Source organism: Haemaphysalis longicornis, unplaced genomic scaffold (genome assembly GCF_048455015.1).
Source record: "Haemaphysalis longicornis isolate Haplotype H1 unplaced genomic scaffold, Haemaphysalis longicornis Haplotype H1 scaffold_26, whole genome shotgun sequence".
NCBI classification, from domain to species: Eukaryota; Metazoa; Arthropoda; class Arachnida; order Ixodida; family Ixodidae; genus Haemaphysalis; species Haemaphysalis longicornis.
The window spans coordinates 3,844,826-3,871,058 of NW_027526319.1; the positions used below are offsets into that span (position 1 = coordinate 3,844,826).

General features: G+C 44.6%; 1 protein-coding gene across 2 annotated transcripts in view; it reads right to left on the reverse strand.

Annotated features, from left to right (window-relative positions):
* Positions 1-314: 314 nt before the first annotated feature.
* The window catches only part of LOC144172761 (uncharacterized), a 41,758-nt gene continuing 15,839 nt past the window's right edge, over positions 315-26,233 (reverse strand). The window contains exons 3-10 of one of the 2 annotated variants that reach the window (XM_077701366.1): positions 24,375-24,410; positions 18,170-18,205; positions 15,104-15,197; positions 11,473-11,702; positions 7,778-7,825; positions 7,660-7,695; positions 3,144-3,300; positions 315-497 (exon numbers count right to left, since the gene is read on the reverse strand). In XM_077701366.1, coding sequence (XP_077557492.1) covers positions 493-497; positions 3,144-3,300; positions 7,660-7,695; positions 7,778-7,825; positions 11,473-11,702; positions 15,104-15,197; positions 18,170-18,205; positions 24,375-24,410 — 642 coding nt within the window. In that variant the 3' untranslated portion in view covers positions 315-492. Of the gene's footprint in view, positions 498-3,004; positions 3,301-7,659; positions 7,696-7,777; positions 7,826-11,472; positions 11,703-15,103; positions 15,198-18,169; positions 18,206-24,374; positions 24,411-26,233 lie in introns of those variants that run through there. The other variant, XM_077701365.1, reaches the window with a different exon arrangement.

The window sequence follows — 26,233 nt, forward strand, 5'->3', positions numbered from 1 at the left end:
AAACATGCGCCACGAACGCAAGCCGGTCGCCGCGAGGCACACACGCACGAGTTCTCGGCTCTTTGTTGTTTTTTAACTGCCCGGCTGTCAGTTAAACCTTGTCCAATCTCTTTACGGGGGTATGCCTGGCTTGACAAACGTTCGCAGGGGGCGCTGGGCGGTCGTTGCGAGGCACGCACGCACGAGATCTTGGCATTGTGTTGGATCTGTTAACTGCGGGGCGGTCGCTGCGAGGCCGGCGCTCGCGTGCACGCGCTCGGCAATTTCTTAATAGTGTTAACTGCGGACCCGAAGAATCACGATTTGCTAAGCAGTTGCTCTGGTAAAATATTTATTCCTCGTGTGTTCATTGTGAGGTTTCCTTCTTGTTGTTTGTTGCAGTGCTCTGACCTTTATTTCTGACCATTGGTCGAAAATTTGTCTGGAATCCAGAGTCTTCGTAATAAAAATAGGAAGAATGATTGAGAAGCCATGCTTCAATGTAATTTTGCATCAACCTAGAAAGAAAGTAAGGAAGGCATACGAAAATTTTAGCACCTCAGAGAAGGCAAGAAAACGGAGCGTTTCACTCCGCATTTCTTTGTGTGTCGGGCATTTGTATTTGTGTTGCTGGAAATATATGATAACGCTGGCGCATCTTTTGTGAACTGGAAGCAATGTGGCTCTCACAAGCGCCTTACTTTGTTCGTAATAAAATTTTTGCGTTATTGAACTTATATTTGCGCGTATGATACGCATGTTGTAGTAAAATTATTTTAGCTCGTAAGAACCACAGCTGCTGCATCTTTACGACCACGCCGTGGTGCGCTCACCGAGCAGTAGTGAGACACAAGTGTTAAGACACGACTGCCGTCGCTGCCCTGTTTGTAAAACACAACGGACATTGTCAACTGTGTGGGCTTTTTAGCTTGTGAATTTTAGTAAAGGAATTTCTTTGCTTGCAACCGTTTTGTTTTTACATATCCTAAATTGAAATTTTTTGCCGTGAAAGCGATTCAGTGCTAAGAGTCTAGAGAAATTTCAAGAACTGCAAAAATTGTGTGAGCGTTCTTGCGCAGCTCCTTTTTGTTTTGATATTTTTATTTTCTGATTTTGCTATGTGTTGTGAAATCACGTTACTTTTTGTCGTTATTAGATTTTTGCCATTAATGATTTCCCCTATTTACCAACGCTTTATACACGTACACTATTTCAAGGAGTAAGTGTTGTAAGCTTTGCAATATTTCACGTTCCATCAGAATCAGTTAAGTCGTTACACTACAGCCGCTTTTTGAATTTTTTGTGTTCCTGGATTCTTTTTTCGTTATTTTGGCTGCAATCCCTCAAAATTGTATAATAATTTATTCGTTTCTGTGCGTATCTTTCCGTGTTCTTTCACACATAATCGGCATTTAGGCTATTCCAACGATTGAGCGTGTCATCTTCGCTAATCGTGCCAATTTGTGCAAGTTTAACGCATCACACGGTTGGTACTGGAGGTAGTTAGAAAGAATGGTTACGCATTAAATGAGCAGCATTGAAAGAGCTGCGTTATCCCCTAAAGACAACGTTCTTAGGGCAGCGTACTACAAAAAGCGCAGTCTCGGAGAAGTATTACAAGATTGATTGATTGATTGATTGTAGGGTTTAACGCGCCGACGCAACGCAGGCGATGAGGCGCGCCGTAGTGGAGGGCTCCGGATTAATTTTGACCACCTGGGGATCTTTAACGTGCGCCGAAATCTCGTACACACGGGCGTTTTTGCTTTTCGCCTCCATCAGAAAAGCGGCCGCCGCGGCCGGGAATCGAACCCGCGACCTCGTGCTCAGCAGCGCAACGCCTTAGCCACTGAGCCACCGCGGCGGGTAAGTATTACAAGATACCTACCTTCAACCTCAAAGTTTAAGATACATGACCAATTCATTGCCTAGTCTGAACCACACAGGTTGTGCCACTTTGGTCACATCTAGCAAATGGATCACCATATAATTCATCTTCCAACGCTTCAAAGTATCCCAACACTATTTTATACCACTTGGAGGTTTATTTCCACCCACGTCAATGTAAATATCGGCGGTGTAACAGAAGGCAAGTCTACAAAGGTGGAGAGATTTGCAACAGCCGCAGCGAGAGCACCAAAAGTTTAAGAAAATAGGCAGAAGAGACTAATTCCATTTAGTCATATGATTAATATTCGAACTCAACATTTATTACCTGGCCAAAAGGGCTGTTGCATTGAAGGGCTACGTTTTTACTAAAAGACTGGAAGATAGCCGGGTGCGCAATGTGTTTTTGACAAGGACTCTACATCTCTTAGATGATTTTTTTGCCATTACCAGAAAGCACACTATTTTGCGTGTGCCCAAACCAGTCCTAAACTAAAAAAAATCTAAACTGCTTTGAGTTTACTCAGTGTTAAAGCAAACTCATATTTCTTTTTGGCGGATATACGAGGTATATGCGTAAAGGCGGCGATTATGTTGACGTTTGCATTGCTGGAGTTGTAGCACCACCAGACATGATAAACCACGAACCAATTAAATATGCGGCTCTGTCAGCCATCGCTTCATGCTATAGCCTGAAAAGTTACCAGAATGATGCCAGAGAATTTTCATCTAAATTTCTTCTAAATGAACGCCCTGCTCCGAATAAAGTAGTTATATTTGGCGCTTTTCCTATTGACATTGTACACAGCTTAGACTGTGTTAGTCGCACTGCTAAATCTTGGCGCTTATAGTTATGTGTTTATATAACTTATAATGTTCAATTCTGTCACTCCAATCTACATCATTGTACCAGACAGATCGTGGCCCCTCTTGAAAAAGCCGTGTGCAGTAAATAGATTATCTCTGTGCTTTCATAATGTTCCTGGGAATGGGTACAAGTTTAGCTAGTTTCAAAACTTGACCCTCAATAAAAATTCCACAAATTTGTGCCGGAAAGTTTTTCGAGCACAGAGCACGCAAGTAAAAATCTAGTTAGCCAAAGGAAATTACTCTCTCATGAGTTCCATCTTGTTGGTGAGGAGTAATTTTATTAAAAGGTTGCCTCAAACAGAAACCAGGTCATTGTTTTATTGTGTACGCCTTTTGGGCAATCTTTCACCACTGGTTTCCCCATCTAGGCCTAGCCAAATCCAGAGGCCAGAAACCCCTTCGCTTACATTTCATTCCAAAGACATCCTCCATCGTTGTGATCAGATCAGCGAGTGGAGTGAATGGACCCTTTCTCAACATTTCTTGGATCGAGTTGAGCATACCGCAGACCATTTTCATCGAACCTCTCTGCGGGGACTTCACAGTAATGCTGCTGAATACGCACTGCAAACACATAAAAACAAACATGTTGAATCTGGAACACCTGAACAGGCTAACGCTTTGCTGATTTTAGTACTCTTTTTTAACCGTAACAAAGAGGCCGTGCTGGAAAGGCGGTGCCGGCACGACGGGCTTCCGTGAATACAAATATTTACACTACTTGTTTAACGCTCTAAGCGACAATTCTCTCGAGCTCTCGACATCAGGGACTTTTGAGAACCCCGTGCAATTGCAATTCTCAAAAAAATTAGCCTACCTACGAATGCTAGCAAAATAATAACGCTTTTGATACACAAAGATTGCTTGCTGTCCTGTCTTTTGCTACGCAGTATATTACAACAATTTCGGTTCCAGGGCCCTAACGTTAAAGCTTTGTGCAGATTAGGGCCTACGTTTCATTTAAACGACTTCTCAGATGCAGAAAATACGTATGTGCAACAGCTGAGTTATCCGGAACGGGAAACTACCAACTCCCAGTTCGGATCACTTACGCCATTATATTTCAAGAACTCGAGGTAGACTTTTACATATTATCGTAGCTTTGTTTTCACTTATATCAGTGCTCTAAAACACCTAGATCCTACGCGAGACTAGGGTTAGATATGGAACCCCTGATTGCCTACTATCGCTTTTCAGAAAGTACGCAACAAAATTTTACAAGCGGACGCGCAACGATACCAATGTGATGAGTTGCCGGTGGACAATAAAAAAGAAGAAACCGACGCCAGCAACTTAACACTGCAGCAAATCCAGTCAGTTGGCTGATGAGTAGACGCCTGTGACGCGCTTAACTAGAGAGCGTGGCCCAGAGATCGCCGTACGGTCTCTGGGCCGCCTCTCAATAACTGATAGTGTTACTGAGAGGCGTCCGCCGCTGATGTTTCTGTCCGTTACCGCATTCGTCATGAGACTTCCGTTAGACTACGGAAGAACCTCCGTAGGACGGTTCTTTCATTTAATATGAACATTTTCCTGTGAGCCATTCGCCACTTTTAACATCCCTACCTTGAGTCTCGCCTTCTAGCCTCTTTCCGTCAGCCGGATGCCTTTACTTCTCGTCCTTTATATATGAAGTAATCTTTACACACGCACACACTCTCAACTGACCCGGGAATTTCACGCCAATCCTGGGCCACATATACCTGCCGAAATGAAAGAGAAACTTAGGGAATTTTTAAGTGCAGAGCACTTTAGGGGCCCGTCTTGTTGTCGTAGCTCGCTGTCACAATGTCACCCGAATGCCAGAATCAGGTGACGCCACGAGATTACGGACCGAAAAAGAGCCCGACGGCGTACTCTAACGGCGTAACACCGAGGCTTCGAAAACCGAGGGATTTGTATAGTCATAAACGTTGGAAACCCTTTAACCGCTGGCACTTGTAACACATCTCCACGCTGTTTATCGCAAAGAAAACTGCAGCTACATTTGAGGCAGGATCCGTGTATATAACGAGCCGCCCCCGCGTACATCCAGTTCGGAACGCTCATTGGGTTGGTTTTTACAGTAGTAAGTGAAAAAAGTGCCCGTCAAAAACGACACGTTCCAAACTGTGCAATTAGGCAAGATCTTGCTCGCGCTGTTCCAGGCACGGGGCGCGCGAGCACTGCGAAGGCAGGAAATTTCAATTGCAATTGACCAATTTTCGTACAATTCATCAAGAGATGAGGAAGACCGGGAGACGAAGAGCGTGATGGGTGGTAGCAGCGAGTAAATAACGGCACCACACTGCTCTGCACTTGCGACTGCTTGAACGCTGAGTGGAACGGCTTTAATTTTTTTCTTTCACCCGCAACCATTCTCCACACGTTTGTTCTCACAATACATTACAACAGTTTTAACGGCCCACGATTCCAGAAATATTGGTGTTGTGAACAACAAAGACGGTTACATATAGTATACAATGCCTAAAATTCTATGCGTGAGGGAGTACTAAGGCTTCTAAAAAATACCTATATCTGGGTAACAGCAGAACTAATTCAATAAAACATGTGTGCAAGCGTCCTATTCGAATAGAACAAGAGTGCGGTTGATATCTAATTGAAATTGTGAACAATGGGGCTCAATTTCTAAAGATCCGTTTCGGTTTTTTTGTTCAGAATTACACCAGAGGATGAGGGCGAACGTAACAATAATAAATAACAGTGCGCAAAAAATTAACAATGTTGCTTGCGCAGGACACGAGAACATGCGTCGAACAGCCGTGTGGGATCCTAGCTCGGTAAGCACAGTAGCAAAAGTTGTAATATGCGCTTTTGCACCAATATTTTTCTAAAAAAAAGAGCGTTGAACACGTGTTTAAAAACAAAGTTTGTCGTTTTTGTAAAATCGCGTACGTTTGGGGATCACCAACAGCAGCCTCCATGTAGGATATGATTAAAGGAGCCATGAAGAGAAAACAAAAGTTTGTTTTATTCGAAGGATTAGGTTTTCATAGTACCCCAAGCGCATTCCCGGAAGCAAATGACGCTTTATTCACTGAGAAATAAGACAATTTAAGCCAAAATTTTAAATCTCCCGCTAAAATTGCACATTCCGTGACGTGAACCATGGCGTCATACGAGCCGGTCCATGAAACAGATACTTAGTATGTCCACTACATATAGCACCCACACAAGGGAGTCGACCGAGACGGCGGCCATTTTAAAAATACTAGTAAAACCTAGTGCACCCGCAGCCCTAGTCATGGAATCGCCTGATCCGGAGAACAAAACTCTTGCCGAGGAGCTCGGGCTTGCATTTAACAACCTCACACAACTTGAACGCTCAATGCTTCTAAGTGCACGGGCGGCAAGAGTTGTGGGATACGCGGTGGACGGGAAAGCGACCATTCCGCGATAGCCACAACAGACGAACGCCCTGCCGCCGGCACCGCTGCCTCGTCAGCCCCGTCGCGACGGACGAATACAGACTGGTACGTATGTGCCGTATTTTTATTACGGTTAATAATAGTTCAATTTCAGTAGTAGTTACGCTTATGCCAGTTGGCCGGTGTCGTGTACGGAAAGCCGTTCGCGCGAGTTCTCTGCTTCGACCAGAAAGATAAGAGCGTCAATGCGCGGTGTTTACGGCATTTTTTTCCCCCAAGGTCACAGCGGTTTTACGCCGATTTGACGAAGTCTGCGACGAGCGCCAGCATGTCCCAGGAGTGAGCTAACGTAAGGGACCCTGCCGTAATCACTTCCTCGGAAATGAAGCGAGCACACTCGTACTTCCTTTAGCTCTCTTTCTCCTCCGTTTGCAACGTTCACAAAACGTAGCCACTTGCTTCGCCGAGGTTCGTCGTTGGGCAGCACATGAAAGGAGATCTCCTCACCGGCGCGGATGTCGCGCTCCCTCGACGATTTGCCCGTACTACATGGGCATTTCAAAACGCAGCAACGAAATTTCATTGTAAAGTACTCCAACAAACTGAAGTTTTCAGTGGTTGTAAACTGTAAACGAGCTCGCAACGACAGCAGCAAGCCAACACCATTCCGAAACTGCGACGACTGTCACTATCTCGTCGCTGCTTGCTGTTCCTTACTCCCCTCGTTTCTATTTTTACCTTTGCTGGTTGGCGATATGACGGCCAACCTCCTGTGAAGGAATTACGATACCAAGAAAGGTCGCGGCTGTGCGTGCTGGGATGGTTCGTTGACCCCTAAAAGCCTCGAACCCGAAAATTCGTCTGCGCGACGGTGGCGACGGCGAGATGTCGAGTTCGGCCGGCGGTAGTTTCGTACGCATTGGCGCACACGCTTGCGTGTTCGTTCGGAACTTCAACCGTTTACTCCACCGTTCTTTGTCATAAAAAGAATGTGCTGTATGTATCACGGGCATTTAGCTCGCTATGCAAACTGTAACCCCTGCCTAACATGCGTTTGCTTTTGCCGGCCTCCGCCAATCGCAGAGCATTCTCGAGTGACATCATAGATTCTGTTGCGGAAAATGAGCTGGTGGGTCGCATGGTTATTTCCTTTTTTCCTAATTATGGAGCTTATTTGAGCGAAGTTTGCGTTATAAGTGGTGTCGTTATGGTTCTAACGAGGCAATCTTTCGAATGAACCAAACTTGTGTTTTCTCTTCATGGCTCCTTTAAAGAACTTATAAATCTGCTAAAAATTCTTCGTCGTGTTACCTACAGCGAAATATTTTGGTTAGAAAAGCTGGAGCATGTCAGCAGGATACTTTAATTAAAACTTTGTCTTCAATTAACCTTCAAGGATTTCAACCCTAAGTACAGATATTCATCCCACAAGAATTTTCCCGGAGTAGTTTTACCAAATCCAATCTGGTCGGGGCTTATACAGAAGGTCAGAAAAAGCCATGACAACATTCAGTAAGTAACCGGAATTTAGTTGTATCCCTAAGTGAGCACTTACAGTGACGGTTTGAAAGAACTCCTCGAGTATCTTGCCCTGTGTGAAAAAACAAAACCATAAAATCAATTATTGTAAAAAAATAGGTCATTTAAAAGACAACACTCGAACCCGTACATACCTGGTTGGGTTCATTTCCAAAACACATGGAAACACTATTGTTGACGCACTGCAAGGCAAACAAAAATGCGATCGAAACGCCACGTGAGGACAATGTAGTATAAAATTTCAGTCACCCGAAAAAACTCAACCGCGTTTTTGTCTCAGAAAAAGGGCAAGGACTGAAGGATATTGATCACTTTGAGGATCAGTTTATTGCAGTGTTTAAAATTTTTTTTCTGGCTGTTCTTTGACTCCTTTCACAAAAACATAAATGTGCTTACACTGCACTTCAATATTTTGTGAAATTTTTATTGAACACCAACAGAGGTTTTTTTTGTATCGGAAGGGCCCAGAAACACTGCCACTGCGCTTTATCTCGTGCACTCAGTATTAGGCTTAGTTCAATTGGCGAAAAACCGTACGGCACCTAGTATTGATGTTGTACAAAATACTCGTTGGCGTGTTTGCTTCATATTCTACGCAGCCAAGATACGCAAAACAACCTTACGCACGAACTCAAATTTTTCATATGCCGATAAATTGCTTCCACATCGTACCCCAGCGGTGAACTCGGCGATTCTCATAGCTGGTGAACAGACCGTTTCATTTAAAGTTCTGGTGTTCATAAAACAATTCCTACAAGTGAAACACAAAAGGAGTGAGGCTTGAGTGCATACGTGAAGGAAATATTCCTAGCCTGACTTTTATCTTTCGCCTTTACAAGAAGTACGCCAGCATTGCCGGTAATACTTCAGAGTATACTATATTCTCAGCTTTTCTAATTGAGCATAATGTTAATATACTATATCAAATGTCTTTTTCCTCAACTTAATTTTGCTTTGCTGGGTTTGCCCAAAAGCTGCACGTTTGGTGCTTTCAAGTTCGCGTCGAGTGTTTCAATGCATTTGAATGCATATGACGCGCTTATCTATAGTGGCATTGGGCCATAAAGTGTTAACATCCATATCATATTGCCTCAAACCATGCATTGGGTTTGTTTATTTGTGTTTTGCTTTTGCCACCCGGCAGCGCTGGTCTGTTTTATCGGTGTTGTCTGTGTGCCAAGGCAGGCGGGTGTTGCTTCTTTATTTCTGTGCAGCATGTGTTATCTCTTCTGATAGGGAGAACGTTCCAAACTAACGTGTACAGCCTAGAATAATCTCCGTTGATCTACAGTGTTCTGGATACACTTCGGCTATTCGAGAAACCCTCCCGCTGAGGGATAAATTCCCGCAGAGCAGATGCCGCGGCATTCGAATCGTCTACGCTCGTCTTCGCACGTCACTTTGTTGACTGCTGTTTCGCCGCCTGTATTCTTTGAGTTGTTAGGGGAGCACAAGTTTACTCCAATAAAGTTGTTTTCCTTGGAGACAACTGCATCGTCTTTGGCTTCGTGACAATACTAGCCAGCGCAGGATGAAAAGGTGTTGCTTGGGTGAATACATAAGGGACTGGTGAGGAAGGTAGCCATCAATTTCCGGCCTGCTGCTTTATTCGCATGTTTTTCTTGTGCCTTTTTATATTTATTTTCAATGTTAGTCAAGAAAAACGTACGTGGGCAGAACCAGTAATGTTCGCTACTACGAACCACATTAAATAGCTAATTCCGAGTTGCTCTTATTTCCCTTAATCATCTGTGTAGCTGCGGGAAGGCTGGTTACCTGTGATTTTGTGGAAATGCAGTGTTTGTCGTTAAAAATTCAAACGATTCAATAGACAATATTACATTGCGTGTAGATGCATTGAAAACAATCAATTTGCCAAAACATAAAACCACATCTACATTTTTGCTTCGAATATTACGCGAATGTAGCATGGAGAGGAATAATTCTCCAGTGTAATTTCGCGCTTAAATCTAGGGTACATATGCTCTGTTGCGGCAAATGAACATAGTAAACGGACAAACGTTCTTTGTTGTAACTTTATTAAACATACTACAAAATTCAAACCCCGCTACATCTAACGACGACGATGGTTGAAACGCGAGGCTTCATTACTTGCGACTCCAATGGAGAAGTGCCAAAGTCAAAGCAAGAGGGAATGTAGTGGAGGGGTGGTTGAAGATAGAACTTAATCGTTTAGCGAAATGAAAACACGTATCGAAGAGATTGCCTTTATGGATTTCAGAAGTTTTTGTCATATACACGTTCCCCCTGCATCGACCACTTTGCATTGCACAGTATGGCCTTGTGATCGCTATGGTACACGGTTTGAGGTTCTGCCATCGTGACACAAAACAGATTGCGCTCCGTGCCGACCGTGACGGAATGCCGCTATCGAATAGACGTCGGCTTCGTAACGTTCAATTTTGGCCAGTGAAAGGGTTTTTCGTGAGGCACTTGTTCAAACTTGCTCTACTGTAGTGCGTTCGACCATACGTTAGCCGCCATTCGTAAGGCGTATAAAGCTTCGATTTGTAAGATGCTTCCAAGCAGTCGGTACAGATTTAGCGGTTAAAGGCTAACCGCACTTAAAATTTTGACTTCTAGGAAACACTACTTCCACATAGTCTGCTGAAAAAGAAAGCAAGATGCAATATACGACAGATGAAATATGTGCGTGGACGCCGCAAGTGTCAGTAAAAATCTGCGATTTTGAAACCGAAATCGAGGAGAGCGCGGTCATTGCAGTGACGCGTTCCAGCCGTCCAGCGAGCGGCCGGATGGTCAGCAGCTGGGGAGCAAGCCTGCGCGCAAGCTGTACGCGCGCACGGGGCAGCACATGGGCGAAGCGTTCGCAGCAGATCTCGACCGCTTCTCCAGCTTCGTGGCTGGCTCGAGGAAGAAGCCCGGGCCGGCCGGAGCGTCACAGGGGCGTCATGGCTGTTTACCTGACCCGCCGGCGGGTGCAGCGTTGCCTGCGGCGGAGCTTTTTTGAACGCTTCTGAGTGATTAACGAGGCGTTTCACGGGGCTACCAGTCGTATCTCAGCTGATTTGATGGTACTTACTTCACATTAAAAATATACTTGGTCGAGGCGATATTTGAGTCCAGTTTGCCTTAACCAGCGAAGATGTGGCGTACGTACGGTGCGTACTCGTGTGTTGCTCCGTACGGTTGAACAAAGTCTCGATCATTACACGCTGCGTGGTTGTGGTACTTTCTTTCATTACCGCTCCTGTCAGCAGCGTCGCTTATTGTAAGATGCCTCCTCTTGGGAAGTGCGTATCACGCTTGCACTTCTACTTACGAAGTGACGTTCGGCCTATGCTTCCCTTCGCCACTCTGACGCGGCTCATCTGGCGCCAGCGATCGCTGCTGGCAACAATAATCGCTACATCTGTGATTCCCACTGTAGCCTGCTTCTCGCAGGATATCCACTGAGAGATAAACGAAGTCACACGCTTTCCCTTTATTGCTAACTTGTTTGAAGGCATTTTTTTACGAATTCCTATAGGGCTTCATCGGAAGATTTTTCCAATCACAGAAGACCGTTCTCGCCTACCAATATAAAGCTTCGCTTTTAAACTATTCTACTAACCCCTATCACTCCAACACATTTTTACTAAAACTGCTCTTCCTAGCGGTCGTGCGTTCGCGCAATCCTACACTCTGGGAGGTGAGGTGAAATACTCCTAATAAACATATTTTTACGTTTTCTGCGCTAATTGAATGTGCGGAGGTAGGCGGACAGCGGAGGTAGGCGGTATTAAACGGAAGAAAAAACAACAGGTTCAAGAAGGACCAGGGCTGCATAAAAAGTGCTTGAACTTACCTGTCCAATATTAAGGATGCTTGGAAACTGAAACACCACTGGAGAGCCGCACGTAACGTCTGTTCCGGTGTTGGCACCGCTGCAGTCTATAAGCGGAGACGCTGCACCCTTCACAACGTTCACAGCAGGCTTAAAAATTCCACTGAGAAAATTTCCGCCATTTTGCTGGCTGGCTTTGTCTGTGCCATCCGCAGTTTCGCACAGCGATGGAATAGAATCCATCAACTTCCCTGCAAAAATAACAAAAATAGCACAGATCACGCCCAGCAGCGTAAGCTACTGATGTAGAGTAGAACTGGGTATGAAATTTATAAATTGCAAAAAGTTGTCTACAACCTCCTTCTTAGGAATAAAAAAAATACGTAGGACGGATGTCTAAACGTTCGCCTTCTCGATTATAAGGCCGGTTAAAAGGGGCACTATATAGGAATTTCAACGTGCATTGCCAGGTCTGCCGGTTCTGCCTAGAGATCTGTGGCTGGCGTACTGTTCACAAAGCCAGACTATTCGGCCACCTTCGCAGTTGAGATGCTCAGACCGGGAAACGGCGCACCTGGTAGAATTGGATTTTCTTAGGTCTGCCCATTTCCTAAGCAAAAGGTGGCTAGAAAGCCGAGTTTCCTCCAATCAAACCGAGGTAAATCAGTCCACATTTCACCCACCTCAAGTCCAAAGTCTCAGCTTGCGTCAATATTGATTTTTCTCAGAGTAACACAATTGCCACTGAGCTAATCCATGGTTTGGTTATGTAACGACCAAGAAGATTTGATGAGGAAGTGCAGAAGGAGGGAGATGAGAGGACGGTTACCTAGTGGGCAACACTTTTTAGGCTGTGGAGGTGCTTTTGATTAAAATAATAAATTTAAATCTATGCTTGTGTAGCTTCATGTCAGCAGTTTCATTTGACAGTGAAACTTGCGAATTTTTTGCACACCCCTACATATTACTAAAGTATGAAGCCTTCATAGCTGTAGACATTGAAACAACTGTCTCTCTTCGCAACTTCGGGGTAATAACTTTTCCTTTGCAACTTCCAAAATTTACTGTCAACTCTGAGCTGTTGTCGAATCAGAGTAGCTGAAATTGATAGTCAAGAGTAGAAAAAATAGCTCCATTGGATACAAGGCGCCCACCAACACACATGCTAAAAACGACACACCTGAATTATAAGCTGAACTCCCCAGAAATGTTCTCTTTTAAAATTAAATTCGGGACAAATTATTTGATCACGCCTTCTCTGTCGTAGATATTTTACACGCTTTTGAAGTATACACCCTCCGCCAGGGTTTCAACAGCCAGATAATACGATGACTACGACCTCTGCCACCGTTCATAACTGCTTGGAGCGTTGCCACTCTCCCCCTGATCTCCGTATTGCTTGAGCCGTCCGACAAAGGAACCTCCTGGCTACAGTACAGCACATTTCAGTGTTACAAAACATCGTCACCTCATTATTTTTTCACTGCCTCAAAAACACATCAGCCGCAATTTTTTTTCTTGGCGCTTGAATCTATTGCTATCCACAGTGTGCTTTCTAGCTCCACTTGATTTTCGTTCCGTCTATCCGTATACCTATTATCTTCTCGTGATATGCTCTCCTCTTGCCCGTGCAGTAACCACCATGCCACGTGTAACTGCTTTTCTTATCCAAACTTTTCTTAGCGTCTTGTACACAATCTTGGTCTCATTTTCTATCAAGCTACTTCCTACTACCTAGGACTTTTACCTATAATTTTTTATTCCTTGGTTCTTTAGACTCACAAAAATATTTAGAAGTTTTACACACCATCATTATAAATAGCCGATTTAGGTCGACTGCAGGACGAAGGCCTCCCGCAATCGCCTCCACGCGATTCCGTCCTGCGCTGCCCGAGTGCATTCTTTGCCTCCAATTTTCTTATTTCATCGTTGTATCAAAGTAACTGTCTTCCTTTTCTTATAGCCCCATTTCGCTTTGTGTTCTGTGGCCCCGCGGTCCACCTATGGTTAGTTCGTCGTACCATATAGTCAGCACAAGTTCACTTCTTTTTCTTAACCTGAACTCTGATATCATCTAACGGAGTTTGCTGCCTAATCCAGGTAGCTCGTTTTCTGTCCCTAAGCGTTACACCTAACATAATTTGGGCGGACCTAAGTTTGCTTTCAGGGTTTTTAGTAAGGCGCCACGTTTCCGCTCCGTTTGTCGTCACCAGCACTACGCGGTGGCTGAACACCTTTGTTTTTTATGGATATAGGTATCTCACTTTTCATTATTACCGAGGACTTACCGAATGCACCCCAACCCAGTCCTATTATGCGGGGAATTTCTTTTTCGTGGTCTGCGTCAGCCTCAACGTATCTGTGCCACGAGTAACAACAAACGTGCTTTTCATTGTGCTAATATTTTGGATTACCCAGATAACCTATTATTCGAGAGTGCTTATCAATTCCGCCGACACACTTATAGTAATTACCAGTCTTCCATCTGGCAGCTATTTTACTCGGACATTCGTCCAAATACACTTTTATTTTTTGGCCCCACTCTCATTTGCTGGAATTAATGGTCTCAGCTGATGGACTCCCTATACCTTAATGGCTCGTCAGCAGTACCTTTCAAGCAGTACCTAAGCGCACTCTAGATGGCGTAAAACTATATGAAAAGTAGAAGTTGGCAGAAAGGAAACCATTGCTTGAATCAACCTAGTACTTACGCCGTACGTAGTAGGAAGAAGGTTGTTGCCCCGAAAATATACATTGGTCATTGCCGTTAAATATGACGCAATTTTTCTCGCAATGATTCCAAAGTTTTTTCTTTAGATAAACTCGCTTACACCGAAAAAAAGACCGCTCATAAACCTGAAGTTGAATAAAAAAGTGGCGATAAGGGTCGTTGCAGCACTCCTGTTAAGCGAACTATGAATCTCCGATAGATGGTGACGTTTGTCCAAGAACCAGCGCTCCTGGAAGGTTTAGCGCGACGGGGGAAGCTGTGTTAATTAATGCGAGGCCTATGCCATCTCTGGGGTGTTTTATGGATGATGGAAAACCCTGCCTTGAACCATTATAGCCACCAGTGAGTGGGAATGACAATTCATGAATAACAAATGACTGGAGTACTACGCCATCCCTGCTCAAGTGCATCATGGAATGGATAATACAGAGACCCCTGGCACAATTGTCCCTGTATCGGCCGCGTTACTCGAAGGTTGTAAGTTCGAATGCAATTAAAAGAAATATATATATACATATTGATGTGTGTGTGTGTGTGCGTGCGTGCGTGTGCGTGCGTGTGTGTGTGTGTGTGTGTGTGTGTGTGTGTGTGTGGGTAGGTGGGTGGGTGGGTGGGTGTGTGTGTGTGTGCGCGTGTGTGTGTGCGCGTGTGTGTGTGCGCGCGCGCGCGACGACCGAGAGATGGAGAGAACCAGGTAAAGGCCAGCAGTCTAGAACGCCGTTGAAGGCATAGGGGGAGGAATCAACCGTTTTTAATATGTAGGTACTACTTTTTAATTGAATGAAAGTGTAAGAACCATGCTTCCAAGTACTATCCGAACCTACGACCTTCATATATGTTTATACATCTGTGCGTGTGTGCGTGCATGCCACGCGTGCGCACGGGAAAAGCAAAGCCCCTGGGGCAAATTCTGGTACCTACCCATTCCGAAGTTGGAGAATAATTCCTTAATTAGACCTTCCATAATAATCAATTGGCTTCCGAAGTTCAAATGCGTGATGCCGTCTATAGCACACTGAAAAGTAGAAAATGCAAACCTATAGATTGACAGCTTTTCTACTGGCTAACTTAAATCCTCTTGCCTTTGTCCAATACATTGCATGCAGTGAGTAATTAATAAACAGTTCAATTTGAACTTTGCAAAAACTTATATGCTTTACAGTAACGCTGCACAACCACACGAAAACCTTGCAGATGTCTATTAAGAAATAAGGGTTGCTATTATATTTCTACTCTTATAAATATTTATTTATTTATTTATTTATTTATTTATTTTTTTATTTATTTATTTATTTATTTATTTATTTATTTACTCTCAACGCCGAAGCATTACAGAGAGGAGCGGGTATACATCGTACAAAAATCAAGAAATACAGCATATCAAAATTGTATGCACACAATGGCAGTCTGAAAACCATAAAAAGAAAGACTGCGTGATGTAAAAAACAGGCAGGGTGGTTGTAACAACAATGTTCACATGGTTGCGTCTTTGAATGACGCACACACACACAAAAAAGCTAACAAGAGAAAACACAGCGTAACTGAAATGAAAGGCGTTATTGTTATAAAGGCGTTATTGTTTGAGGTATCTGTCCGAGTATGCACAAAAACCTACGTGGTACAACTAATATCACTGAACTGCCGTTCAATCATAGATATGGCATGTAGGAGCACACAAATCGATATACTAATTTACACCGCACGAAGAAAAAAGCTAATCCCAGGTTTAAAAGTCGATTTCCAATGACGGCCATGCCCAAAGAGAAGTGATGTCTATTCAATACGAGATGTTAATTTTTTAAGGAAAGGTGGTGCTTCTGTGTCGTCAGGTGAGGAACTGAATGACCGGTGGCCACGTGCGAGAATCTTAAGTTTAGTCCTGTTTGTCAACAAGAATATTTTTAATCTAATCATCAATCAATCAATCAATTCACTCGTTCTCGTGTATTCTTCACGTGTGCACAGTGCAGTCACAATACATTTAATCCAGCCCAGCTTTATGTTTGCCGTAAGATGTAAACACTGTTAGGACTTCGGTTAATGTCTGCAACCACAGGTACAGCATAGTACGGCATGAACGTCGCGTTTTCAATACTCTAAACTGGTCGGTTATATGCGTGCCTAAATATGCGAAATCACCCGTGTCTTGCACCTATTTTGCTTGGCATAAGGTTGAATGCAGATCTCAGTGTTGAGGCTGAAACATTTTCGGTCGTAAATAACGGGAATATTTTGATGCTATGCAAACGATTCTGTGTCGTTCAACTGATGCCACAAGTCAACGAACAGACTTCACCAAAATAAAGTACAGCCAATTCAGAAAGCAGCGAGTATCAAAAATTAAAACAAAATCAGACGAACATGTCAACATGCAAAATGTGAGCTTACTTTTATTCAATACGGTTTAAAGACGTTATCTGTAACTTTGCGATAACAACGTTGTACATTTACCTTCCCACCCCGAGCAGTCAAGAGCCAGATGGTGTGGTGGCTTGGGTTAGCATTCAGGGAAAGCTATCGGAAAAAAAACCGCTTGAAGTCGCATCACCGTTTTCTTTTATTGAGAAGGCAGGTCCAAAATATAACCAAGCGTGCCAGGCAATATCGCAGGCACGTAGAGCCAAGGAAACTTGTGGTTGCGCTAAGATGTTCCCCAACCCTCTTCGCGCTTGAAAGGAGTGTTGTAAAGCCTACGGTTCTCCCTTCCACCCCCCCCCCCCATCCCACATTTTTCTCATACGCTAAGAATTATCCGCTCCTTAGCTTTACCTTTAAAAGGTTATTCTTAACTGTTCGTGGTACGGCCAAAGTTTTTCTGTTGCCTGGCGTTCTGTTAGCTTTTCATCTGCATCTGACACACTGGGAAAGTAAGATTCCACACGGTCACGTCATGCACTGTAGGTAAACTATGCAAGCAATTTTAATAAAAACGTTTGAACGACCTATTGAGCAAAAAACATTCTTCGAGCACCGATGATTGTATGTATTAACATAACAAAACGTAAGTTTCCAGTAGTTACGATTTATCACGTAGCCCATCAAGCACGCCCTGCTCAACATCAACGCGTACCTACCTCAAGAATAAAATATAGCTGCAACACACATTCTTCGTTACGAAACCTAGTTCAACTAGCGGGGGCGCCTCCCCTGCGCTATAGGTGAGCGTGATTCACGATCAGAGAGACGCGTGCGAAAGGAAAACTGTTGGGCGCTTCTTTCTCTCTGCGGCGCAACAGTTACCAGAGGCCCAGGGGTCTCTGCGCGGATACGCGGTAATCCCTCCAGGCACTGCAGCAGCTTCGAAGGCACGTCAGCGCCAACCATACCGGCAGGTTAATTCAGCGTCATGACAGCTCCAGGGCGTTCATTGGAGAAGACGTAAAAATTGCTTATGTGTCATCAGGATTTCCTGATAGTACGATGGATGGCGTTAGGTACGTCAACTCGAACACTTGCGATCATGCGGATGATGGCACCAAACTAGCGGCGAGTGTCTTGCCTTATGTCTTCTGTTCTGCGTGGTTTAGCGAAACGCTGCCCTGCCTTCGGGTATCGCTGCCCTAAAACCTCTCAGAAGACGCGTTTGAGACATATTTTATGTATAAATGGTTTTTACATCGCGAATTTTGTGAGATAAAGTACCAAGTGTCAAGTGAAGCATCATGGTATTTGTAAAAAAAGCATTCTTAGTGCGATATGCATACCATTATCTCTCTTTCTCAACAAAAAAGAACAACCAACCAGCGTTCAATTAACTGCTCTACGCTGCACTACGAGCCACAGTTAACAATTAACCGCTGTCCTTCGAGCCACAACTGAAAAAAGGGATTGAGGCGTTATTTTTTGTAGTGCCTGTATTTACGCTGCCCATTGTAAGTGATTCAAACATTTGCATTATAAATAGTCAGAATAACGCGAGTTTATATCTGCCTGCAACGTTCAGTGTTAGCAATCTTGTGAATTCCAGTTACGCAGGTTTTTACTTACGTTAAAAATGTCCATCCCAACCTTCATGATGTTTCCCTGAAAAAAAGTAAGCGTAAGCATAAATAAACCTTAACGTACTTCCCATACCATCATAAATAACAATTCCAAATGGATGCCTCGTATAATTTCTGTGGTATGAAATTCATCCGTCTAGTTCCACCGACTAGCAAATACATACGTTAATACGGAGAGGATGTCTTTTCTCGAAAGAAGCCAGTAGGACGTTTTGTGTCTCTTCGGTACAAGTATCAGTTTGCGTAGCTATAGAGAAACTAGCCACGTAAGTGGCTCCCGAGTGCTCATGTTACCGTTTTGCGGATTTACAATATACCTGGACTTTGTAATATTATTTGACCAGAGCGTCTGAGATTTGGGCTCCCAGCTTTCAGTGGGCCACAGTGAAAGAAGTGGAAAATAGGTAGCACCATGCAGCGAATGAACCAGAACGTCCGCTATCCACTCCTACGTTTGCAAGACACGTGTGCACTGTTGCTTTCTTTAAGGGACACAGAATAACGTCGATATCTTAAAACTTTCTGCTGCATCGGCCAGGTAGGGTTCAAACCGGTGCCTTTTAATGCCAAGGGTAAGAACGTGTTTTCCAAAATATCCAGGAAACACTAGCGCTTTCGACCCGTTTTTGTACGCCCGCGTACGACTTTTGTACGCCCGCGTACAGCCGGGGGTTCTTGGCTGTACGGCCGCGTACAGCCGAGAACCCCCGACGCCTTTCATGCATGCGGCGCTGGGTCGCCTCCGGCAACGTGACTCGTCTCGCGCCCGGCGAAGAGGAGCGGTGCGTTCGCTGTGAATGAACGCCGCGTTCGACACGTTCGACCGCGTTCACCCGGCCTCCTTCTGTGAGCGTTGTACCGAACCGAACGGCTTTGAGGCATGGTCGGCAATACAGCTAAAATAATGGTTAACCAAAAACTAAGCCAAGCATTTGCTTTGGATATCCAAGGTTTGCAGAGCTAAACCACACCAATTTTTTTCTCATTGAGAAGGAACGCGAAAACCCTCGTCTATTGAGATTTCGGCGCAAGTTTTATATCCTCAGGAGATCAAATTTACTCTGGAGCCTTCTACTAAGGCGTGCCTTATAGCCCCGGTCTAACCTCAGCACGTTAAACACCCTTATCAATCAACCTTTCCCGTCCCGAGTGGCTCGATCAACAACGCCAAACATTATAACTTTCCAGAATTTTTCTGAATTTTTTAATACTTTTCAACATTTCAGTCGTATCTAATCAATGCCATCGAATCAGTCCAAAACCGCGCATCCCGTTTCATCATCATCATCATCATTACCAGCCTATCTTATTCATGGGAGGTTGTGGCCGTTACTACACCAGGGTGACCAATCCTGCTCTGGTGAGGGAGTGCATTACCGGCAATGGTCGCCGGGGTCAGGCCGCACCCCAAGCCCCTTTGTGCAGTTCCATCAATACGCGGATTTTTTTTTTTTAAATCCGGTGGGAATTGTCGGGCACCGGGTTCGAACCACGGTCCTTCTGCACGCGAGGCGGGTGTTCTACCTCTACGCCATCGCTGCATCATTTTAATGACTTCTAAATATGATTGGCATCTCGGCGTCACCGACATAAAACCGTCCCTCTCCCGCCCGTCCCTGACAGCTAGATGGGAAACTGGAGGGATATGCCTCTTTCACAAACTGTATTATCACTTTCAATATCTCCGAATTTCCCTCCTGCTCACACCATCCAGTTACTCACGTTGTCTGTTCAATTCTATCACCCGCCAAGTGCGCCGCAATGGCCTTCACTAAACGGGATGTATCCAAGTACCATTTAATGGCCGCTGGCGTACCAATACCATATGTGGATCACCACAAATTCCTTGGTGTCACTTTTGACCGTCATCTGACATGGACACCACACGTTCGCAGCTTAAAAGAGAAGCTGACATCATTTGCGCACATTATTGGTATGCTCTCCAACAGCGCTGGTGGATGCAGTGTCAGCTCCATTTAAGGCTATACGACGCTCTGTGTGAAGGACTCCTCCGCTACAGCCTCCCAGCACTGACTCCACTCTCGAAAGGGAACCGTAGAGGGCTTGAAAGCCTACAGGCCAAAATACTACGAATCTGTCTTGGGGTTCCGAAGACCACATCCACTGTGGGAACCATGACAGAAAGTAGACGTCTTCCGTTCCCTACTCTGCAGGCACTGGAGCTATGTCGAACGCAACTGCGCATTGTAACCAGACAGCGTGGGCACCCACTAGCAGCGGTATATGTGTCCAGGGCGCAGGAGGTCCTACCCGCACATTTCCAGGCCCCAGCCCCTTTTCTTCACCCACCGTGGATGTTCCATCCCATGAAGATCACGACCACTGTTCCTAGCTTCAAGCGAAAAGCACCCATGCCGGCCCCAGCTTTGAAATTTTTTGCCTTGGAGCTCATTAATACTTACTATAGAGCCTATACGCATGTGTACACGGATGGATCAGTGACGGGTACCTCTTCGGCGATTGGGATTTGGATTCCCTCGTCGCGAACCACCATTAGCGTCCCACTTAGCCACAAGACGTCAACGATGGCTACCGAGCTCGCTGGGCTGCGGGCTGCTTTTCACTACATCCTAAAGCCGCCACCCACTAAATGGGCTTTTTTCACGGATTACCGGTCTGCTCTAGTGTACTTAAGATCACTTCCGAAAGATCAGATGACATGGGAGATACATCATCTGCACCTCCAAGAAACACAACAGCGACACAGCGTCGAACTGCAATGGCTTCCTGCTCACTGCGGAGTCGCCGGAAATGTTGCAGCTGATACTGCAGCCTCTTCGGCCCACAGCCTCTGTGTTCCACCGCTGCCCGTTCCTTTTACAAGAAAGGATGCGGCAACCCTCGCTCATTCCATTGCCTGGAGATCACAGCGGTGCATTTGGACCGACAAGAATCGTCAGTACACGCCTCTGCATACCATTGACCCTAAATGCAGCTTCAAGATGCCTCCTGGGCTCAGCAAGCGTGAGGAAGCGGTAATGCACCGCCTTCGTCTCAACGTGGCGTACACACGGCATTTCCTCAGCAAAATTCAACAGGACATTTCACCACTCTGTCCAACATGCCATGTAACAGAAGACATCAAACATGTCATCTGTACCTGTCGAAACTTTACAGTGCCAAGGCAGACTCTCCAAACATCTCTGTGTATACCACACCACGCAGGCCTTGAACTAAGGGCAGTTATGGGCCCTTGGTCGGACCCACGCCAGGCCGTTCGGGCTACCAAAGCTCTGCTCGTGTTCTTGCGTAGTACTGGCCTGGAACAAGTGCTGTGATGAACTTAACTTCCAAACTCTGTGTATGTGCTTGAACACTTGTGTGCATTACCTCGTTATTTATTTATTTATTTATTTATTTATTTATTTATTTATTTATTTATTTATTTATTTATTTATTTATTTATTTATTTATTTATTTATTTATTTATTTATTTCAGTTCACAGACTCTCATGTTTTCGTTCCCTCATATGGCGTAGCATGCTAAGCGATATGGCTCGGCTAACCTCGCTTTTACCATTAGATGCATTCTCTCTCTCTCTCTCCATGAGCATTCAACGATTTCATGGTTCATCTAACGCATTCAATATCTCATTCCTACCACGTGCCATCGAAGAATGGAACAAGCTGCCAGACTCTTGTCCGTGAACGCAATCCGTCCAAATACAAAGAATTACTATTACCTCAACTTATCCTGTAATTTCATATAATCCTCACGGCTTGCCTGTACTGCCTTTCATATTTTATATGAACTTTCTTGTGCTCTAAATTCTCTAATTACTTTTGTTGTTGCATAAACGTTCTAATGAACCATGTAGCGAACTGTATTTTTCTTGTACCACATATGCACTACGACGACTCTGCCCCCCTCCCTTATGTTATACGCCTCTGGGGTCCTTAAGGGTTTAATAAATGATGATGGTGATGATGATGATGATGGTAATACTTCGTTTTGAAAAGCTCATCGCGTTGTATGAGATCATTTGAAGAACGATTTTTACTTTTTAAATTACGCTTATTTCCAACTGATGCCTTGATAACACGAGTAAAAGGTAGCGGGGCCACTATCATTGCCACCCTAGAAGGATTGAATTTATTGACAATGAGGTTTAACGCGCCGAAGCTACACAGGGGATAAGGTGCGCGGTAGTCGTGGGATTTAACGTGCGCCGAATCTTTAGGAGAATCCTTCGCGTGCGCCAAAATCTCGAACACAGGGGGTTTTTGCTTTTCTCCTCCACCAGAAATACAGCAACCGCGGCAGGGAATCGAACCCGCGTCCTTGGGCTCAGCTTCACAACGCCTTAGCCACTGAACCACCGCGGCGGCAAATCTCACAAGGGGGTGAAGTGTACATTTCTACTGTTGTGCATGAATCTCTGGCAGTTTATATTTTTATTTTTGTTTGGAGTAACTCTTCGTTCAAACTGCGCTTGAGGCGGTCCGCTCACCGGCTTAAGAGGGTGCCAAGCTTCATTAGTTGAGTACATATGCAAAGTGAACGCTTTATGAAAGAGAGGAAGCGTTTAACTTTAAGGGCACAGGGTAAGCCCTACACCTCCCATGCATTTCTGGCCATTTTGAGGTACATTTTTCTCGGCATCTAATGCAGGTACCAACATAATGTATATATCATTTTCTTTTAAATGTTGTGCTCTTTAACTGTAGTAGAATTAGAAACATCCGCTAAACCTTGAATGTTTTATGATTTTTTGTGCGTAAGTATCTAAATTTTGTCATACATTTAGAATTTAAAGTTGTGCAACAAAAAAACGGTTGGGTTCATATTTTCAATTCTGGCACAGTAGGTATGACACGTTATTTAGATGACAGGGAAAAACTCAGCTCGTTGTCCTGGAAGAAATAGGAAATGATGTTACCTATGTATAAAAAATATTGTTTTGAGATAATTGAGTTTAAAGTAAAAAATGAGGTAAAAAACAATACTTTGTTGCAGAAACACCACTGAAGCCATTTATTTAAAAAGCACCAGCTTCGTAATCACGGTCGAAGTCATTCTTCTTGCTTTTGAGGCTGTCGGCTTTCCTTTTTTGCATATTTTTTGCACCATCGTACAGCTCTGTTGGAAAAGTATTTACGCTTGTGGTCAACCTCGTTCAGCCACTTTGTGGTGGTGTTGCGCCCAGGTTTTGATCCGAATGGTTTCATAATGCTGGCTCGTGCGCTCCTATCGTCATTGAATCAATGAACCGCACCCAATGCTGCGATCTTGAGAGTAAGGCGTATTTTTCGTGCGCGGTTCAGAAGGGAAAATGTGCAGAAAACGTGCAAGAGCGTCTTCGGATTGTCCTCTCTGAAAAATCAGCTATGCAATGGTTGCTAAGCAATTTCTTAATACAGTTGGTTCCAGAAAAGCATTTTCACCGTGAATTGGAAGTTTCTTGATGAAAAAAAAACAATAAACACGGAGAACATTCTTAAAGAGGATGTGGTCATTTCCTACTTGATTCCGGATAAACTGTTTTTGAGCGAGAAATACGACTTTATATGAAAAGTGTGAACATGGGAAATGTGCACAAAGAACTGAACTTCCTAATTGCGCAGAAAAAGAAGACACTTTTTAACAAATTCGCCTTACACTGTGCCCTTAATTTGGGCTAAAGTACCTTCTCCGTTGCAAATACCGCTGGGTTTTGCGACTTCGTGCTCGAATCTGTTCTGCGGCTCGCCAGGTCCGGGGAAGGAATTATAAAGGGAGCTAGCCGGTGCCTAAGATGTTTCTACCACTATGTGAGTGCGCCCATTCCGTTTTGTGCGCAAATGCGAACTACGGAGTGCAGGTATTCAGTACAAGCGGCGAATCTCGGCGACGGGACGGTACGCCCTGTAGCAATGTTACAAGAGTTGGCCTGCCCATTCCGCGTGGAAGGAACATCGTTTGGCGTGGGAGCCTTTTGGTTTGGCCACCACCGCGTTTCCCGCCGGTTACCCTACCATTATCGGACTTCACCGTCCGCCGTTTTTGTTCTACGCAAGGACGATAATGATAGCAGTGCCTGAATTTAGTATCAAATGCAACGCTTGATCAATTGGATTCCGCACTACTTGAAAGAAAGCTCTATGTATTTTTTACAGTTCTCAACGAACTGCAGCTCGCAGCTTAGATGTGGGGATGTTTTTTCACCAACATTAAGTAAAATAAAACTTACGTTTCCATGGCACAGGTCTTGTGGTTCTTTAAGGCACTGCAAGAGAAGCACAACCTACATAAACAACGCTCAAAAACGCTTGTTGACTGGCAAAAATAGGTTTTGTATTCGCCGTGCAAAAAACAAATTGTAACACACCCAAGAATAAGGTCATTCATAATGGCGTTTCTCGATGTGTTGCACCAAGAGTTGCTGCGATAGACGAAGCGAAAAAGTGCCAAAACTGTTCTTATGCATTTGAAAACTGCAAATCACCCAAAAGTGCGCAATGCACAAAAAGGAAGAAGGGTTTCGCTGCATCCAACCACGCTGTAATGTGAGAAACCATCATGCATGCCTCTTTACAAAGAGTTGTTGAATACACCATTCTGCCGAGCTCCAGACTACTTTCATTGGTCTGGTACAACGCCGGTCAATCGATTTCATTTTTGAAGAGCATTGCCATTGCCTAAGACGGCTCATTTGCTGTGCAACACCAAACACCATACGTGCCCTAGTAATGACCACAGATCACTGTGCCATGAGAGAGAGCAACTTGATGCTACAGCTCATTTAAACTAAGCGGCGTGTAATATCCGTGCCACACGTACACGAAAAATGACGTTAAGTGTTTAATGCCTTAAAGGGGCCATGAAACAAAATACAAGTTTGTTTTATTGGACAGATTTTGTGTTTAATAGTGCCCCCAGCGCTTCTCCGGAAGCAAACGCTGGTTTATTGACTCCGAGAGGTATCAATTTGAGCGAAAATTTTGATTCTCGCACTAAAACATCTGTTTCATTGTCGTATGGAATGCCATCATAAGAACAGGCCTTTCCGTTAAACTTCGTGTGGAGCGGACACTTGCTTACTTCTAATCAACCTAGACGGCGCCACCACACCGCGCGAAGCACTTTCTGCCTTTGGTTTGTTTGGGACTGTATTGAAACCTGGATTGTTTTTGCTTCTGGAGACAACAATTGTTTCGTGAAACATAGTGCTTGCTCGACGAATATGTTCACGTGAGACACCGCTGCTTGCATCAATCACCGAGTGTCGTCTGAGACAAACTCAAAGCACCACAGTGCTGGGCATGTACACGAAGTATAGTGCGAGCAGTAGGAAGAGCAGTACGCATCGGTATTTGTATGCTTACCTGTGCTTCCGTAACTTCTACTGGTTGTCCCACTATTCTTATCGATATAAAATAATGTACCTAAATTGAAGCACAAATACCTCGTTCTGGTAGCTTATAGGTTCTGCCTAATTTGCGTTTTCTTTTTCGGGCCTCCACCAATCTAAGAGCTGGCTGGTATGATATCGTAGGTTTTGTTGCGGGAAATGAGCTAGTGGGTCGCATGGTCATTCCCTTTTCTGCCTACATATATAGCTTATTTAAAAGACGTTTGCGTTTAAAGGGGTGTCAGCATGATTCTAACAAGACAATCTTTCGAATGAACCGAACTTCTTTTTTCCTCATGGCTCCTTTAATTAAGGTGTAATGCCATTAATTTGCAGCTACACGCAAAAATGTAATTCCATTCACTCTAATGTCATTTTATGGTTTGTGGGGAGCGCCTTGGCACACCTTCTGGCCTAGAGGGTGTTGCCCGGAGCCCCTCGCCGTAAGCTCCCTTCCCTTGCCCTCCCCGCCTGCCGTGCGGCTACGGGGCCGCAAGACTTGGGAGAGGGGGTGCCCGAGTGATGGCGCGAGGGGATGTGTTGGAGCGGGCGGCGGTGAGGAAGAACCGCGCGCGGAAACTCGGACTCGGGACGGACAGAGTGTTTCTGGTGATGATGTGTGTGTGTATGCCCGGACGGGCGACAGCGCGTTGGAAGATGTAAGTAAAGAGTTCTTTCACGCAACCGCAGTGTGCCTC